The 18,072-nt window shown below is 52.1% G+C and overlaps 1 protein-coding gene across 3 annotated transcripts in view; it reads right to left on the bottom strand.

The window, feature by feature from the left end:
- Positions 1-9,712: 9,712 nt before the first annotated feature.
- The window catches only part of KDM2A (lysine demethylase 2A), a 93,114-nt gene continuing 84,754 nt past the window's right edge, over positions 9,713-18,072 (bottom strand). For all 3 annotated transcript variants that reach the window (XM_006072688.4, XM_044943760.2, XM_025286753.3), the window contains 5 exons: positions 16,769-17,481; positions 14,764-14,927; positions 14,034-14,192; positions 13,255-13,470; positions 9,713-12,812 (listed from right to left, as the gene is read on the bottom strand). In XM_006072688.4, the coding sequence (XP_006072750.1) occupies positions 12,631-12,812; positions 13,255-13,470; positions 14,034-14,192; positions 14,764-14,927; positions 16,769-17,481 (1,434 nt within the window). In that variant the 3' untranslated portion in view covers positions 9,713-12,630. The remainder of the gene's footprint in view (positions 12,813-13,254; positions 13,471-14,033; positions 14,193-14,763; positions 14,928-16,768; positions 17,482-18,072) is intronic.

The raw sequence follows: 18,072 nt of genomic DNA, 5'->3' as shown, positions 1-18,072 counted from the left end.
GGTCCCAGACGCCACGATAGACCACTGCCGGGACCCCTGACTTGGCATTGCAGAATGTGACCCCAGGGGCCACCATAGACCATGGCCAGGACCCCAGACTTGGCATTGCAGAATGTGACCCCAGGGGCCACTATAGACCACGGCAAGGACCCCAGACTGGCATTGCAGAATGTGTTCCCAGGGACCTGGATCTCAGACTTTAGCTATAACCCCTGACCCCTGACCTTGGACACAGTCAGAAACCTGACACCAGACCCGATCACATTCCTGACCCCAGACTCCAAACAGGACCCCCAGAACTAGACCTTGGATCATCATCTCAGACTGACCATGACCTCAGGTCACCATTCTGGACCCAACCCCCTTCACACCCAGACCCTGATGCTGACCCTTGACCCCCTACAGGACCCCAGATCCAGATTTGGGGCCAGGACCTCAAACACTGATCCCAACCACAGACCATGACCTTGATCCCAGCTTGGTTGCTGAGCCCAACCTTGATTCCACCCCCGACTTAGACCACTATCATGACTTCAAACCCTGGACTTGGGGGCAGAGCCTGGGCCTGGACTTGGACCAGACCAGGGTTCTGGACCCAAAAATTTGGGACACGGACCCAGGACCAAGACACCCAACCAAGACTCAAACTGGACCTAGAGCCCTTAACAGGTTGTCATGAACCTGGGACCTGATGACTGGCATCAGACTCCAGACTTACCCTAGTCCCAATCCCCAATCCTGCTCCAGACCCAGTCCAGGCCCCAGGACTCCCACTCAGGACTGAGGACCGTGCACCAAAAACCCCCTTCCTGGGTCAGAATCATGATTCCACAAAGCAGGATCTAACTTCTCTCAGCCTTGGGGGGAGGGGAGCAGGTCATGGGGGTCACTGGACTGCCTGGCAAGGGAAATTTACTCTGATGAGACTGCATGGTGGAGGTGGAGAGGATCCATGTATCACAAAGCAGCACCCTTATCTCAGTGTGCTGCTCTTAAGAGCATCTCTGTTTTCCAAGGTGACAAGATTCCCTCCCAGTCCTGGGCCCATGGAGCCAAAGCCTCATGCCAGTTTGTGGGTCAGTAACCAGGACCTTTTTGCAAAGCCTAGGATTCTCCACCACCTTTGTCATGGGCACTTCTGAGCCTATCTTTTGAGATCAGCCTCAGCAGAGCCTGGAACCAGAACGCATCAGTCAGGATGGTGAGGTCCCCTTCTCAGTAGGTGACGCCACCATCCACCCAGACGCTCAAGCCCGAACTCCAGGCATCACCCTTGGCTCCTCTGTCTCCCCATGCCCTAATCTATCACCATACCCTCTCATCTGGCCTCCTGAGAATTTTCTTAAACCTGTCTGCTTCTGAGGATCTCCAGGGCTCCTGCCTGAATACAGGCCTTGACCAGAGATGCCTCCCTCGAATCTCGATCTGATAGATTTACTGTCTACTTAGCACTGAGAAGCAGTGCTCCAGGGCTTCTGGGGATGCTGGGAGTGGGGAATTCAGAGGGGGGGCTCCCCGCCCCGCACTCTGCCGAAAGCAAATCACGTGAGCAAGTTCCTTAACCTGCAAGTCAAACTCTTGGGTGACTGAGTCGTGCTCCCCTCTCAGGCCAGGGTTGCCATCATCCCCTAAGCCCTAGGTACCCCCCGCCATCAGCTGATCCATCAGCTTTTACCCCTGTGCCTTTGTCCCTCCCTCTGTCTCGAAGCCCTCTGCGTGTCCTCTTCCCTGGCTAACTCCGGCTCACCCTTTAAGACCCACCTCCTCCAGGCCACCCTCCCCAATCCCCTTGCTCCCAATTGTGTACATCTCCAGTTCTGCACTTGGTACCTGCTTCCTTGATTTGAAAACATCATCAATTGCAAGATGCACGTCATTCAAGTTTTTTGACGGGGAGGGGTGGGATGTGTGTGTCTGTTGTTGTTCAGTCGCTCAGTCATGTCCAATTCTTTGCGACCCCATGGACTGCAGCATGCCAGGCTTCCCTGTCCTTCAGTATCTCCCAGAGCTTGCTCAAAACTCAGGTCCATTGAATCAGTCCATGAAGCTTTATTCAATATTTGCATCCACTGGGAAATGCCTCCTGACGTTCACACCTCCTATCACTGAAACCAGTGCTCCCAGTTTACTTCTTGCCCCCCAGAGCCCACCATGAGACCTGACACAGAAAGATAAAGTCAACATTTGATGGGTGAATGAGTGACTGAGTGAACGAGCCCCACAGCCCAAGGTGGCACATGGTGTCTGGGGTAGAAGATGGCCAGAGTAATAGGAGGATGTGACGGAAGGCCTCCGACCTCCTCTCCGCCTGCCTCTCCGAAACTCTTCAGCACTCTAACTACAGTCACTCACTGGCCTGGGGTTTCTGGAACAGCTCCTATTTTAAAACTTCTGTCCAGTGAACTCATTAGGCCAGAGTCTCTGTGAATTCTGAAAAGCCCCCCATCCTGCTCCCAGAAGAGGCCCAACCTCCTCCACACCACCTGCAAACCCAGAAAGCCCTTCCCACCCACTGCCCAACCTGCAACCCAGGCAGGCCTGAATTTCAGCCAGGATTCAGAGAGAGAGAGCCGCCAGGGCCCTCTCCTCACTGATTCCTGGGACCCTGGAAAGCAGCTCCTGGAAGCCTTGGCCTGGGGAGGCTGTGTTTTGGATGGTGCTGCCCTCTGGTGGTTGAGGGGAGGTCGATTGTCAACTTGCCTTTTCAGGCTGGCTTCAGTCTTTCTCAACCAGCCTTTGTCTGGTGCCTAGACGGTGCCAGCCGGTGGCTGGGGTGCTGGGAGTGAACGAGGAGTGGAATCCCATCTCCACCCAGCTGGCAGGCCTGCAGATACAGCCATACCTGGCATCTCCCCTGGATGACTAATGTGTGTTGCAAACTTAACATGTCCCACGCTGACCTCTTGCTCCCACCACCCTGCCCAGTCCAACCTGCTCCTCTCCCGGCTCCCCTTCTCAGCCACGGCTCCTTCACTTTTCAAAAGCCCAGGAGTCATCCTCCATTCCTCTCTTCCCTCACCTGCTCCTGTGCCCCCTCTCCTGGCTGTCATCCAGCTTGTCCCATTGACTACTGATGTGTCTGTCTCCAAAGTATTGTTGTTTAGTTGCTGAGTCGTGTCCAACTCTGTGACCCCATGGACTGCAGCACGCCAGGCTTCCCTGTCCTTCTCTATCTCCCCAAGTTTTCTCAGACTCATGTCCTTTGAGTTGGTGATGCCATCCAACCATCTAGTCCTCTGTCGCCCCCTTCTCCTCCTGCCTTCAGTCTTTCCCAGCATCAGTGTCTTTTTCAGTGAGTCAGCTCTTCACATCAAGTGGCCAAAGTATTGGAGCTCCAGCTTCAGCATCAGTCCTTCCAATGAATACTCAGGGTTGATCTCCTTTAGGATTGGCTGGTTGGATCTTCTTGCTGTCCAAGGGACTCTCAAGAGTCTTCTCCAGCATGAAGGTATTGATACATCCCAAATCCTTCCACTGTGCCCTGCTAAACCCGATCTGAGTCCCATCACCTCCTGCCTGGCATTGATGCCTGCACCAGCCTCCACCCTACCACTTCTCTAGCCAGAGTCTTTTACAGAGTCTTCACAGGCCTAAATGTAACCCCATCTCCAATGACCACCCCTGCACTTAGGAAACCTATCCCTTTCTGTGGCCCGTGAGACTTACAGTTTGGCCCCTGCCCATCGCTCTAACTCAATCCCCCTGCCCCTCCCTGTGCCCTTTAGTCTCCAGTCTCTCTGATCTTCCTTCTGTCACTACAACTAGCCAAGTTCATTTCTACCTCTGGGGTGCTGACTTTATAATTCCCCTTGCCTGGAATGACTTCCTTTTCACTTCCTTCCCATAAGGCAGATTCCTGCTCACCCTGCATCCCATGGGTGGAAAGGTTCCTGTTCAGAGGGCTCTCCCTGGTGCCCCTGTTTGGTGTGGTCACTGCTGCATTCCTCACATTGGACGCAAAGTTAGGGCCACAGAAACAGAACTCAGGTCTGGAGAGGAAGAAGGCCCCCTCCAATTAACCTGGCAAGAGGATATGGGAGGAGGTGGCAGGCTCAGGAAAAAAGAGGAAGAGTTGGCGAAGGTCTTGAATTTGACATGGTCTGCACATGAGCAGGAGTGAGGTTGGGGGTGAGGACTGGCATGTGCCAAGGCCCAGGAACGCAGGTTTCCTCTTGCTGGGGCTTCACCTCTGTCTCCATCCTGGGCTTTGAAGAGCCAGGAGGATGAACTTGAGGGTGTCTCAATCCATACAGCTCACCGGGGGTGAGCAGACTTGACTGGGAGAAACTCCTGCTTAATGTGGGCAGCCACCTCTCTGATGTCCCGGGCCCACATGGTGCCAGGCTTTGGCTGGGAGGCTGGGACTTCACCTCGTTTACTCAGTCACTTGTCCAACAGTGTACCTGAGCTCCTACTACATGCCAGGCCCTGGTGCTTGGCCTTGGGCATCCAACATAGGAGAGATGGCAAATCTATGGGCAAAGCATACATAATAATAAACACTGACGCTTCCTGGGTTCTCTCCATGTGCAGGCCACTGTTCCTAGAACCCAGATGATCTCATTTAATACTCAAAACATCCTTATGAGGCAAGTGACAAGTTATCGTTAGGGCCGGGAGCCTGCTCGGGTGAAGTCGGGGAAATCTCTTGAGGACTGGCACTTCCGCCAAGGACACAGGCCTTGTGCTCCCTCCTGCACAGTCCAAGGGCCTTTGATAGCCCACAACTCTGTGCCAGGCTTCCAGGCCGCTGCTCCGCCCGACCAGTCTCCCGGGAGCAGCGCCTCTCCCTGGAACCCTCCGAAAGGTCACAAGTCCCCACGCCACCTGGGGCCGCAGTCTCCCTTTTCCGCCTTGGAGCCTCAGCGCGACATGGCCCCGCCTCTGGATCCAGCCCCGCCCCGCCAAGGCTCCGCCCCGCCCCGCCCCGCCCCTCCCACAGGGCCCGCTTGGAGCTGTCCCCAGTGCGCATGCGCCTCGTCTTCCGCGACTCAGGCTTAGTCGTGCTGAGCTCCTACTGCTTGTTTGCGCCTTGACCTTTGAGCGTCTCGGTCGAGGTCTCGTAGGCCCCGCCGGCCCCGCTGTATCCTCTGGTACTTGCCGTGTCAGGGAAAGGGAGGATGAGTGTGGAAAAGCCGCTCGCTGCGTGCTTTAGATAAAGTTACTTGACCTCTCTGAGCCCTGCCTTTCTCTTCTGTACCCCAGCCTGGCCTCACTGAATTGTTTTGAGGGTAAATGAAGATGTGTGTGCAGTGGTGGGTGGGCTGAGGAGATGTCTTTCTGAACGGTCACTGGTACACATCCTGAGGACCTTGGAGCCCACTTGTGTGTCTCCCTCTCTGTCCTCCATGGTCTTTCTCTCCTTTCATTTCTCTTCTCCCCTCCCAGCTTCTTTGCCTCTTTCTCTGCCTTCCCTTTTCTGGATCTTTCAGGGTGTTTCTCTCTGGGTCTGGATCTCTCTGACTCTCCACCTGTCTTGCCCTCCTGGCGCTGCCATGGCACAGTCTGGGAGCACAACAGCTGGGCTTTCTGGCCCCTTGTCGCTCTCTGGCGTGGGGCAGGTTTAGGGGACAGAAGGCTAGGCTGAGGGCAACTGCAGGTGCTCCCGGACCTTGGGTGTCTGCTCTATTTCCTGCCCATACATTGGGGTCAGCGCTGAGGGTTCGTTTCTGGTCTGGGCCTCTGGAAGGTGGGGAGGTAGGGTGACTCTCCCCAGCAAGTGCCAGGCCTGCTCTGCTGCTGGCCACCCGAATGGCACTTAGCACAGAACTGACCTGGGAGGGCTGGAGGAGCTGGAATTGGCCATCTCCCCAGGTCTAGCTACCTCATTTGTGGGGTCCACTGCAAATAAAATGCACAGCCCCTTTTTCAATAATTAAGAATTTCAAGGGACTTCCTTGGTGGCCCAACGGCTAAGACTTCGTGCTCCCAATGCAGGGGGCCTGGGTTTGATCCCTGGTCCGGGAACTAGATCCCACATGCAGCAACTAAGAAAGAGTTGACATGGGACAACTAAAAAAGATCTCACATGTTGCAACAATGATCGAAGAGCCTGAGTGCAGCAACTAGGACTGGCACAGCCAAACTAAAAAAGAGAAAGAATTTCAAGATGGTGACAAGAGCACATTAAACCAAGTGTGGGATCCATCTGAGGGCAGGGCCCCATGTGACTGCATGGGTCACTCACCCATGACATCAGTCCCGCTTCCCTTTCCTATAAATCCACCTTTCATTGTGCTCAGGAGCAGATGGAGGGGAAGCCAAGCTAGCTAAGTCTAGCCCCACCCTCAAGGAGTTCAGAGTGCCATGGGAGGGGCTGTGGGCACACACCCAGCCTGGCTGCTCAGCAGGCATGAGAGACTGGGGGGCGGGGGGGGGAGGCCCAGGTTCCGGAGTCCTTGGCCCAGTGTTCATGCATGTCCCAGCTTTGCCTTCACTTCCTCTCTCTCAGCCTGGGCTGTGTTATCTGTAGAGCGAAGACACCTGCCCACTCCCTTCCTTGGGTGGAGTTTGAGTGTTAAATGCCATTGCTTGTACACAGAGGCTAGGAAGTGAGGTGGATAGGACTGACTCTGCAGCCAGTCTCCAGGTTTTACTAGCCAAGACACTTCAGGCCAATGTCCATAAACTGAAGTTTCTCATCTTTAAAATGAGGGTAGGGCTTCCCTGCTGGTTCAGTGGTAAAGAATCCACCTGCTAATGCAGGAAACAGGTTTGATCCCTGATCTGGGAGGATCCCACATGCCGTGAAGCGACTAAGCTTGAGTGCCCCAAGTATTGAGCCTGTGCTGTGGAGCCCACGTGCTCCACAAGAGAAACCCTCACAATAAGAAGCCTGCACATTGCAACTAAAGAGTAGACCCTGCTCTCTCCAACTAGAGAAAAAGTCCATGCAGCAACGAAGACCCAGCACAGCCGAAAAAAACAAAAACAAGATAATAATAGTAGAGCTGCTGTGTATTTACAGTAGCCAAGACATGGAATCAGTGTAAATGTCCATTGACAGATGAATGGGTAAAGATGTGGTGCACATACACAATGGGATATTACTCAGCCATAAAGAATGAAATAATGCCAGTTGCAGCAACATGGATGAACCTAGAGATTATCACAGTAAATGAAGTCAGAAAAAAAGACAAATACCATGTGCTATCATTTATATATGGAATCGAAAACATGACACAAGGGACTTCCCTGGTGATCCAATGGTTACAATGGGATACTTTCACTGCCATGATTCCAGGTTCAGTCCTTAGTCAAGAAACTAAGATCTCACAAGCTGCATAGCACAGCCTTAATCAATGAAATATGATACAAGTGAACTTATTTAGGAAACAGAAACAGACTCTTAAAAGACATAGGAAACAAACATGGCTGTTTTTGTTGTTCAGTTGTGGTTCTTGAAGGGGAAAGGGGGTTGTTGTTCGGTTGCTCAGTCATGCCCGACTCTTTGTGACCCCATAGACTAAGCACGCCAGGCTTCCCTGTCCTTCATCACCTCCTGGAGTTTGCTCAAACTCATGTCCGTTGAGTCACGAAAGGGTCTAGGGGAGGGATAAATTAGGAGTTTGGGGTTAGCAGGTAAAAACTACTAACTATATAGTAAATACAGCCTGTGCTACTGTATAGCACAGGGAACTATACTCAATATACTGTAATAAACCATAATGGAAAAGAATATGAAAAAGAATATGTATATATATGTGTATAACTGAATCATTTTGCTGTACACCAGAAATTAACCCAACATTCTCAATCAACTATACTTCAAAAAAAAAAAAAAAAAAATTGGGTTGCTGTAAAGATTAGGAGTTAGCATGTGTAGATACTTAGACCAGTCTGGGTCAACACACAGGCTCAGTAGATGCCCGCTGTTTTTATTTTGTTGCCTGTGAAAGGTATACAGAATGTCCAGGTTAATCCCTTCTGATTGGAGGAGAAACAGGAAGGGCTTCTGGAGGAAGAGGTGGAGGAGGATAGGTTTTCATAGTTGTGGTGAAGTGACACCCACTGAACGCGGCAACCCTGGGGGCTACAGAGGTGCCTGTTCAAGGCCTCTTGGAAGCACCTACCGCCAACCTGGGGCTTCTCCTTTTACAGATGACGGTGGCTAGTGATGCAGAGGTCAGTGGCACATGACCCTGGAGAGTTACACATGACAGCTTAAGATTCCTGTATAAGGAAGGTGTATGGAAGGTGTACCAGCAAAGGCCCAGAGACAGTGGAGTTAGTTATAAGGGTGGAGAGGAGTTGTTAGTTGGTAAGTAATGTCCGACTCTTTTGAAACCCCATGGACTATGGTATAGCCTGCCGGGCTCCTCTGTCCATGGGATTTCTCAGGCAAGAAAACTGGAGTGGGTTGCATTTCCTTCTTCAGGGGAATCTTCTCGACCTAGGGCTCCTCTGTCCATGGGATTTCTCAGGCAAGAAAACTGGAGTGGGTTGCATTTCCTTCTTCAGGGGAATCTTCTCGACCTAGGGATTGAACCCGTGTCCCCTGCACTGGCAGGTAGATTCTTTACCACTGAGCCATCAGGGAAGCCTGGAGAGGAGGGGTAAATGATGAGGGAGCTTGAGAACTTATCCTGAGACAAACACACCGATGGGTTTTAAGTAGAGTAGTCAAATCTAAAAGAAATGTTCTGGCTGCCAACAAGGCAGATGGGGGTTGGACTGCAGGCTGAGAAGTCTCAGGGCTCCTGCTGGAGTCAAGGTTCTGGAAAATGGTAGCTTCAACTAGGGTGGCAGGCATGAAGTTATAAAGAGGTAGATGGGTTTCTGTGATGTTTAGAAGGCATAACGGACACTCTGCCTTCCTTGGCAACATCAAAAACCGCCACAATCGCAGCCATCCTCAGGAAATGGAATCGGCTGACTGTCCAGGATCCCTCTTCCAGAATGTGCAGAATTGGAGATGGTCCTTAACAGCTCAGTGAGGATGGGCAGGAGCCCCCCAGATCCCTTAAGAGAGAGATGCGAGCCTTCTTGGGACCTCCTGGGCGTCACCTCAGCTCTCCTGAGATGGCACAGTCAGGTCTGAGGTCAACAGCCAGCAGCATGCAGGACACTCGTCTAAAGGCTGGAAGCTTGTACTCAACAGGCAGGACCCAGTGGGACAAATGCCGATGGAGCCGGACACAGACCTTTCTTGGTGGCCTCGAGCAGGCACTGTCCTTGAGAGGCCTGTTCTGTAGCTGCAGTGGGTGGAGGTTGGCCGTGGCCTTGGCTACTGGCTCTCCAGGGATGGCCAGAATAGAAATCCCCAGGCCTATGCATAGGGGAGCACCACAGTCCTTCCAGCTCTCCCCAAGGACTCCACAGCACCTCTCCAGGCACCGCCTTGTGGGGAGGAGTCGGGGTCAGGTAATCCTATGCCTCAATTTCCACATCTATTAAAAAGTTCCCTTTGATGCTGTAAAATTTAAGCAAGTGCTTCTTTCAGACATTAAAAAAAAAGAAGGCAAAGCAAGTCACAGAGGCACACAGCACTTCCGTTGCCACTCAGGGATGGGGGAGGAACTTCGGGGCTGGGGGGCGGGGGGAGAGGCTGCAGCACCTCCAGACTTCCTCTTTCTCATGCACGCACACACACACACCAAGGCAGAAAAGTTTTTGGTATTTTTGTTTTGGTTTTGAAAGCCTTTTTATTTAAAAAAAAAAACAAAAAACAAAAAAAAAAAACCCAAATAAAAATATTTCCCACTGGAGGCTATTTCTTTTTTTGTCTTTTAAAAATTTTTATTACACAAATATCTCCCATTCCCATATGTCAGAGGAAAGATGTCCTTGCTCTTTGTAAAACCAATAGTGGAGAACGTTTAGAAAACAAAAGTCCGCCTAGCTTCTCTCCTTTCCCTGGCCCCGAATAACCCCAATGTGTCAACTGAGATAGCGTGACTTGTCCTCTTAATGCTTACATTTTTTTTTTTTTTTTTAGCACAACATTGGAGATTGACTCTAAACCAGCAACAAAAAAATATATATTTACAATATTTCTCGGAAAACAAAAACACAACCAAACCCTTTAAACATAGTGACTTTAGGAGTTTTATTTATGGAGCAGTTATTTTTTTTTAATCACCAAGTGATTTTATATTATATATATATATATATATATATATAAATTTTCTTCCTTTCCTTTGTGGTTTTTCGCCCCGGTGCTTGGAAAGATGGAGGCAGGGTGTCTGGTCCTGTGGTCTGCGGAGGGCAGGCTCTCCTGGCAAGGCTTTGTCTACGAGCAGATGGCAGGAAATTCGGTGGAACTCCCAGGTTCCTCTGTCCCCAAAGAGAGACATTTCTGTCCTCCACATGGACCAACCCTCACCTCTAAAAACCATTTTCTCCCTCACAGTCCCAGAGAAAGGGTAGCCCAGCAAGGCCCACTGGCTGCCACTCCTGGGCTCCCTTTTCCTCTGACTTACGTGCGCAGTAAAAATGCTCGTTTTTCCAAACGCAAAACAACAAAAATAAAAGCCAAAGCCCAAAACAAACCATCAGCTTGGAAATCTCTATGGGTGAGATGTCCCAAAGTCAGAGGCACTCTCCCGGAACAATCCCTGCTCTGAGGGGGTCTCTCCACCTCCCCTTTTATAAAAAGACAAGAAAGCAAAACAAAGTCATCTTTTCAGTATTTTCCACAGGAGCAACCGAAAAAAGGCAGGAAGCTTCCAATTATAGGTCATTAACAATAACATTAATAAGGTTTTTGCTCAATACCCAGGGTTCTTGACAGAGAAGTTCCCCTAACTGAGGCACTCTGGAATAAGTCACTGGCATTTCCTCAAGGTTTCAGCCCCAGGTGGCTGAGGCCTGGAGACCAATGGAAGGGGCAGAGGGTCAGGGGAGCAGACTGCTGCTTTTAAGGTGCAGCAAGAGAATCAGCAGATTGGAAGAAACCGACACAATGCCACCCCCTCCCAAGACCCAATTTTCTCAGGAGGCCAGTCAATGCCAGGGTCAAAGCTGGGCTAGGTGGCAAAGAGGGAGCCCCTCTGCCTCTATTGCTTTGGAAGTGGCAAGGGGGCACGTGGCGTCTCTCCTTGGGGCGGCTCACACTTCAGACCCCTGGTGCCTGGGCTCCTTCCCCTCCCCCACACGGCTTCAGGAGGAGGGGAGCCTGAGGCTGGGCTGCAGGAAAGGGGCCGGGAGGGGATGGGCTGGGTTCCAGAAGGTGGGGCAAGGTTGTGCTATCGCCTTCCTTTCAGATGGGGAGCGGAGTGCAAACCCGCATCGTTTATCAGCTCTTGCCACAGGCTGCTGCTACTGAGCATCTCCTCACACACTTAAATATTGACCCAAAAGAAATCCCGACCTTTCGTTCCATTTTTTTTTTTTTTTTTTTTTTAAAGTGCAAAAAGCTCTCTGCTGCCCTAGAGAGAGGATCTTTGGACAGGCCGTTCAATGCAAAGTAAGAGGGGGCAGCTGATGGGGCTCGACACAGGGCAGTGGAGTGGGAGACGCCAGGCTCCCCTCCTTCCCTCCACACACACGCTTATTACACTCAGCCACACACACAGAGGCACATGCACACCCCCTTCCATGGCTGCAGGCAGAGGGCAGGTGACTGGCTTCTAAGCAGGACTCCCCACCCCTCCAAAGGCGCCGGATCAGTGAGCCGCTGAGGCTAGACACAGGCGTGGGCCCGGATGGCTACAGGACCCAAGGCCTGGAGCCTGCCGGGGGGCAGGTGAGGACTTGGCCTAGTTCTCTGACCCCCCAGCTGGGGGAGACAGGCTGCTCCCTCTGAGGATAGACATCCTGGGAAAGCCCTATTCAGGTGGGAATAAGGAAAGTGTGAAAAAGGGCAGGGCAGGCCAAAGAGGGAAGGGATGGGGAGACGGTGCCTGTCTCAGGATCTGCCTGGGAAGCAGTAAAACTGGGTGTCCCTGGGGTAGACAGTTCCAGCTCCTCTGAAGAGCCTCAACCCCAATAAGTGCAACAAGGACTTCATAGAAACTAGCAGGAAAGTCTGGGGTGGGGGAACCTCATTCTGTGAACTACCATGAGCATCGGAGAGGATCAAGCTACAAGGAGAGGAGGGAGAGCACAGACACGGACAAGAGGTGTGGACACCTCAACAGCACCAGTGTGATCTGCATGGGTCTGGCCTTGCTGGGGCCGCTGGCCCCTCCTGCGTAAGTCGGGAGAGTGTGACGGAGAGACACGCACTGGACACCACGAGGAGAACCTGGCCACAGAGACAGGGCCTCTTTCTTCCCTGGGAGTTTGCTCAGAACCAGGCACTGTTGGGGACCATGGATGGGGAGGAGGGCCCCAGGGCCCAGTGCAGGTGATGGCTGCAGACAACCCAAAGTGAGAACCCGGCCTCCTGGCCGACGAGGGAGTGGGCGGGTGAGCAAGCGAGCAGGCACTGTGACAGCACACAGCCTGCGCTTTCCCCTTGGATCAATTTGCTACTCCCTTCTCCTTAGGAGGGAGAGGGACAGGCCGGTAAGCCTGGGGTCCACCCCTCTCTCTGCCCTGACTGTAAGGGAAGGACTCAAGGGACAGGAGAGCAGAGAGGGAGTGTGACGCTGGCCTCGGAGCCCGTGCAGGGGCGGGGAGAGAGGCTCTCCTGGCTGGGGAGTCAGGGGAAGATCGGTTTCCTGTTCAGTCTGGGCTGGGTGTGTCTTAGCTGATCTTCTGTATCAGCTTCTCGTCAGACAGGCAGTAGAGACTGTTGATGGACAAGTCTGAGATGAAGTGCTCGCAGGCTTTCCGAGTGATCTGCTTGCATCCTCGAAGGTCGATCAAGGTGACATTGGCGATGCGCCGTAGGTAGATCAGGGTCTGGTCGGTCAGTTTATTGCAACCTGTGGGGAAAGTGACCACAAGGACAATGCTGCGCGCACACACTCAAAGGAGCCTGCTTCTGACGCTCAATTCCCCAGCTTTCCTCAAAAGGCTAAACAAAAGTCCCTCTTTTCCCCTTAACTACCTGGCTCAGAGACCAAATGTGCCATCAGCACGGCAGCCTCAGAAGGCCCCTGCCACCGTACTCCCTGCACTGTAAAGCTGCCCAACCTGCAGCTGGGTGCTGGCTGTATCCTTAGGCACCTGACAACTGCTCAAGGCCTTGGTCCCCACCAGTTACAAAAGGAAGAGAGTTCCATGTCTTGTCCATATGTGAGGAAACGAATTGACACGGTTTAGTCAACAGCCCATGTTCTTTCTGTTCTACTGGTCAAACTCCAAGAAGGGCTGGGCTTCCAAGGGGCAGGGCACCATCTGTCACAGAACACGGCAGTACCATACCTGCCATGTTGAGCTCTGTGAGGGAGTAACGAGTGGAAGACCCAACAGCGGTGAGCAGATTGGAGGACTGGTCTGTCAGGTGGCTGCAGTGACTGAGGTCGAGTCGAGACAGGAGGGGCATGTGGCGAATGATGAGACGAAGCGTGGCGTCCGTGATGTCAAGGCCCGCCAGCCGGAAGTCGGTCATGTTCCGGAGCTTGCTGCGATTGTCCTGGCCTGCACAGGCAAGAGAAGGACCTAGATCCAGACTCTTAACTCTAGTTCAGCTCAAGCTGCAGGCAGCTTCAGTCATGGATACTTGCTGGCTGGGCTGTGCAGGGGTTAACCAGCAGAACTGCCCACACCCAGCCCTGCCTTCAGGGAGCGAGCAGTGTGTGGGGGCCGTTTCCAGGAAACCAGACACGTTTTCTTTCTTCCCAGCTGCTGGATTGTGCCTCACTCACACAGCAAAGGGGTATGTGTGGAATGCTCCTCTCCTTCCCACACTCCCACACTTTTCTAGACCATCAGGGAAACAGGCTTCAACGTTCCACCTCAACCATGATGCCTTCCCAGACTTCCTCAGGCTTATACTCTCTAACCCCCAAACTCCACTGACCCACAAAACGGACTTACTCCTTTCTTTGTAGCTGTTTGTAAATAGTTAACTGTACTTGTACATAGTCCATCGTCCTGTTTTCAACTTCCGCTTTTCTACTTTTCAACAATGTCATTTCTGGGACTACCTGAGCTTCTGGGAATGCTCAAAGGAGCACAGGGAAGTCAGGCCTAGAGCATACCTGGTTTATCTGCCGGTGGAGTCAGCAAGTCCCGAATTTGAGGGTCCTTGATTCCTACTGCCCACCGAAGATCAAGGGTCCTGAGAAGGGGGCAGCTGGAGGTGCTGAGGGCAGAGACTGCAGACCAGGAGCAGCCTGCTAGGAGGAGGTCTTTCAGTCCTGCAACGGAAGGAGACAGACATGCAGTAACACACTCTACCAGCTGTCCAAAGCCTCAACTACCAGCTGATCTGACCAAGGTAAACAGATCCCCAGCCGAATTGGAGGGAGGGACCATATCCTAAACTTATTCTAGTAATCCTGCTCAAAAACTTCTTTGCCCTCCTAAATTACATCTAACTCTGGTGGTAAAATGGATTGCTTGGTTTCCAGCAGAGTAACAAGTGTGTGTGACTTCTATGACCTCAAAGTGCTTAAGGGAATCCTTACAAGGGGCTAATCAAGGCGACATCTTACTCAAGAGACTACACCGAGAAGACCTGCAGAGCTGGCGGCAGCACCTGACCCCTCTCTCTCCATCGTCCTTAGCGACTGGCCTGCCAGCCCACAGTAGCACCCTGGGGACTGGCAGTTAAGGTGGGACTGGCCAGGTTTCTTGCCAAGCAGAAAGGCAACAATGGCACAGACTGCTGCCCTAAATTGCCCGAAAGCAATTCTAAATAGCGCTGCCAATAATGCAGCTTTCCCTGCCGGCCCTGGGCCCCTGGAAGGACAGCGTGGGGCTGCTCACCTGGCAGCCTATTGACGAGCCATGTCAGCTGTTTTTTGGAGATGTTGGTCCAACTGAGGTCAAGGCTAACTGGCTGCCTCTTGATGATGCCACTGAGAGCCTGGGGTACAATAGCCTTACACCTACTCAAGTCAATTTTTGTCCAAAGTCTCTTGTCGCAGCACCTGTAACAGAAGGAAAGAGAACCAGCTGTCAAGACCTCACATCCCTTGTCAGAGGAACTTCACCACAGGCTGCTGGAGGCTTCTGGGAAAAGCAGAGCCTTGGAGATCTCCTCCCTAGATGCTTCTTCATGCATATAAGGATCATGCCTTGCCATTTTTTGCCTCAGAGAATAGAGATTACTTGACCAGTCCACCCCAATTTACTTTGGCCGGGTTGAGAGCACAGAGCGACTGTCAGGGACACACAGTAAAACAATATACTATAACCCCTCATTTGCATTAAAATGGTATGGCTCCCACCAAAGTGTATACAAAGGAACATTAAAAAAATTTGACTTCTTACTGCTGGAAGCTACTAGGTTTCCCTCTACTCGCCTCAAAGTCTCTCCCAGCCGCCTGAGACACAGAGTGGTGCTACTTGGCACATCCAGCTCATTGTGCCTTGAACTCCAGAAAGAGCCCATTTCATTATCAGGTCGCAAGAGGCTCTTTATTAAAATCAGGCCTGGAGAGTCCTCCACCACCCTTAGGTTTCTGCCTCAGTGCTATCTTTACTTTTTCTAGCCAGTCTACATCAGAACAGAAAGGGAGAGGCCTGCCTTTCCACGACAAATCCACAGGCCACAAATAGCACTGCAACACGCGGCTTCTCTTTAATATTTTACAGCCCAGCCTGGCTCAGCGTCTGGCTGGCAGGGCAAGAGGAGATGGCATATAATGGGAGTCTTATGTGGCTCGGCCTAGAAACTGAGGGACAGAGCCACCACTGAGCCCTACAAAGACAAATTATTAGGAGAATCTGGATGGTCACGTCAATTCAGATTTGGGAAGTAAACTCATGGTTGCAAACAATGGAGTCTTCACTTAAGAGACTGAAAAACTTCACCCAGGGCACATGAAACTTGTATGGCAAAAACAAGAGCCCTGGATCTCAAATTTTTAATGTGTATCAGAATCCTCTGGTGGAGAATTTATTAAAAACAGATTGCCCAGCCCCACCCTCAAGGTCCTGATCAGCAGGTCTGAGATATGCCCTGAAAACCTGCGTTTCTAACAAGGTCCCAGGTATGACACTGGTTTGGGCATCACACTTTGAAAACGACCATAACAGGATTTGACCCAGATATAAAGGATTTATCCTAGGGTTTAGGAAGTTAAGGAAAAACAGTGTCCAGTGGAAATCTTTGTTCATCACCTCGAGGGATGCTCCTTTAGGTCTTAATGTCTAACTTGAGAAGAAATGACAGGTTTCACTAAGAAGGACAACAAAGTCTCAGAAGATTCAAAACTGAACCTTGCTTGCTGGAGAAAGGCATTCTGGTCTAGGTTTAGAGTATGAGAATTAGAACTGTGGAAAACTGTGAGCCTGTGAGCACCTGCAAAGTTTCTGAAAAGCACGTATACCTTTCTCGGGAGACGGAGACATAATGGGGCAGGGGTGTAAGAGCAGTCGTCTGTGTCCCCAGCCCCAGGAGTGACTGGCGTAACAAATGCATGATGCATTCAACTAACTGGGGGCAGGGGGATTATGACTCAGAAGTTTTAGGACACACCGTACCCACCCCCAAGCCCCAAGGTACAAATCCATTCAAAGTCCAGTAAGGAAAGACGGGAAAGTACAGAGCAGGGAGAAGGGGCCAAGGGCCAGATTTCCCTGATGACACCTGCAGGCACGGCGGCCATATCTTTCAAGAGGACCCCCGTGTCCGGGAAACAGACTGGGTGGATTTAATCCTTTATGGCCCAACCAGCCTCCAGGAGCCAAGACACATGCTGTTCTCACATGGAAAGCTGCCACCTACGCCCATACCCCTGTGCCTGATCCCTGTAGCCCTGCTCACCATTTATACCACGTCTTGCACACTCGCATACATTCACAAAGTTCTCTGCGGCTGAGGTAGCGGAAGACAGACATCCAGACCTCCCGCTGCATCCAGCTTTCGTCTCCATCCTGAGCCCAACTGCCCCGGCCATTCAGCCTGGCCGCACCCCCCTCCTCTGCACTGTCATCTTCCTCCTCCTCCTCCTCCTCGTCCTCCTCCTCTCCCCCCAGCCCCTCCTCATCCCCGCGCTGGGGGGTTCGGGCTGGGCAGTGCTGGACCAGCACACGGGGGGAATGGCGAAGGTTGGCAGAGGAGGCCGTGATGGCCTGCAGCTTGGGCACAATGGATGTCCCGTGGAGCTCTTTGGTGGGCCTCTGCAGCGTGACAGTGAGGTACGATCCCCGGATCTTGGCTTTCTCAACTTCAGACAGCTCCTTTTTGCCGCTGGGATTGTTCTCCTTTTCCCGTACCATGGTGCGCTCTGTGGCCTGCAGCCGCAGCAACTGCCGCCGTTTGAAGCGCTCATCGCGGCTGGCACTGTGGTGGTCGCTGGGGCCGGCCCCAGGGGATGACCGAGTCACCACGCCCCGGGGGGAGGCCGGGTCGTGGATGAGCTGCAGCATGGAGGTGGGCGAGTGAGGTGGGGGCGTGAGGGGCTCGTCACAGCTCCGCAGGGGCCGGAGGACTTTGGCTTGCACAGCTTCTTCGTCACTCTCTTCCATTTTCCGCTTCTGCAAAACAGGCCGGCAAACGCCATGTCAGTGTCTCCTTTCTTCAAGACCCTCTGCACTTACCGGGTCAGCCTCTCTGCTGCTCTCGGGGACTAGCAGAGGGCAGGCCACTGCTTTTCTATGGGGGAGGGACCTCTGTGTGCTGCAGGGTGGTCATCTCCTCACTGCCTGCAAACCAGACTGTAACTGAGCTCACATCTGTGATCAAGGCAGCTGATTATAGAGCAAAACCCTCAAAATAAGTTGCTTGGGAAATCTACCTGTGACAGAAAGGCCTGTGTCCAAGTACACAGGAATGGGATCCACATTTGAGCTACATGATTCCAAAGCCTGCCTTACTCATTTCCTGTCCCAACTTTTTGGTTATAATATAATTCTCTGGGTAAAGAAATCCTTTAAAGAGGCTGCAACTCCTACCCCTGCGCAATCTGACCATTTTAAATTCTGCCTCTAATTCAGCTCTTCACCCAAGAGACGCTTCTGCTGGAAGAAAAACAGTCTAAATATACACGTTTGAACTAGGATGCAGATTCTGATAGCAGTAAACCTACTGACTTTTAGCCCTATACAGGGTCTGAGTGTGACCCTGCC

Source organism: Bubalus bubalis, chromosome 5, assembly GCF_019923935.1.
Source record: "Bubalus bubalis isolate 160015118507 breed Murrah chromosome 5, NDDB_SH_1, whole genome shotgun sequence".
Taxonomy (NCBI): domain Eukaryota; kingdom Metazoa; phylum Chordata; class Mammalia; order Artiodactyla; family Bovidae; genus Bubalus; species Bubalus bubalis.
The sequence above is the reverse complement of the archived record's forward strand: the minus strand, read 5'-3'. Positions and strand labels throughout refer to the sequence as shown.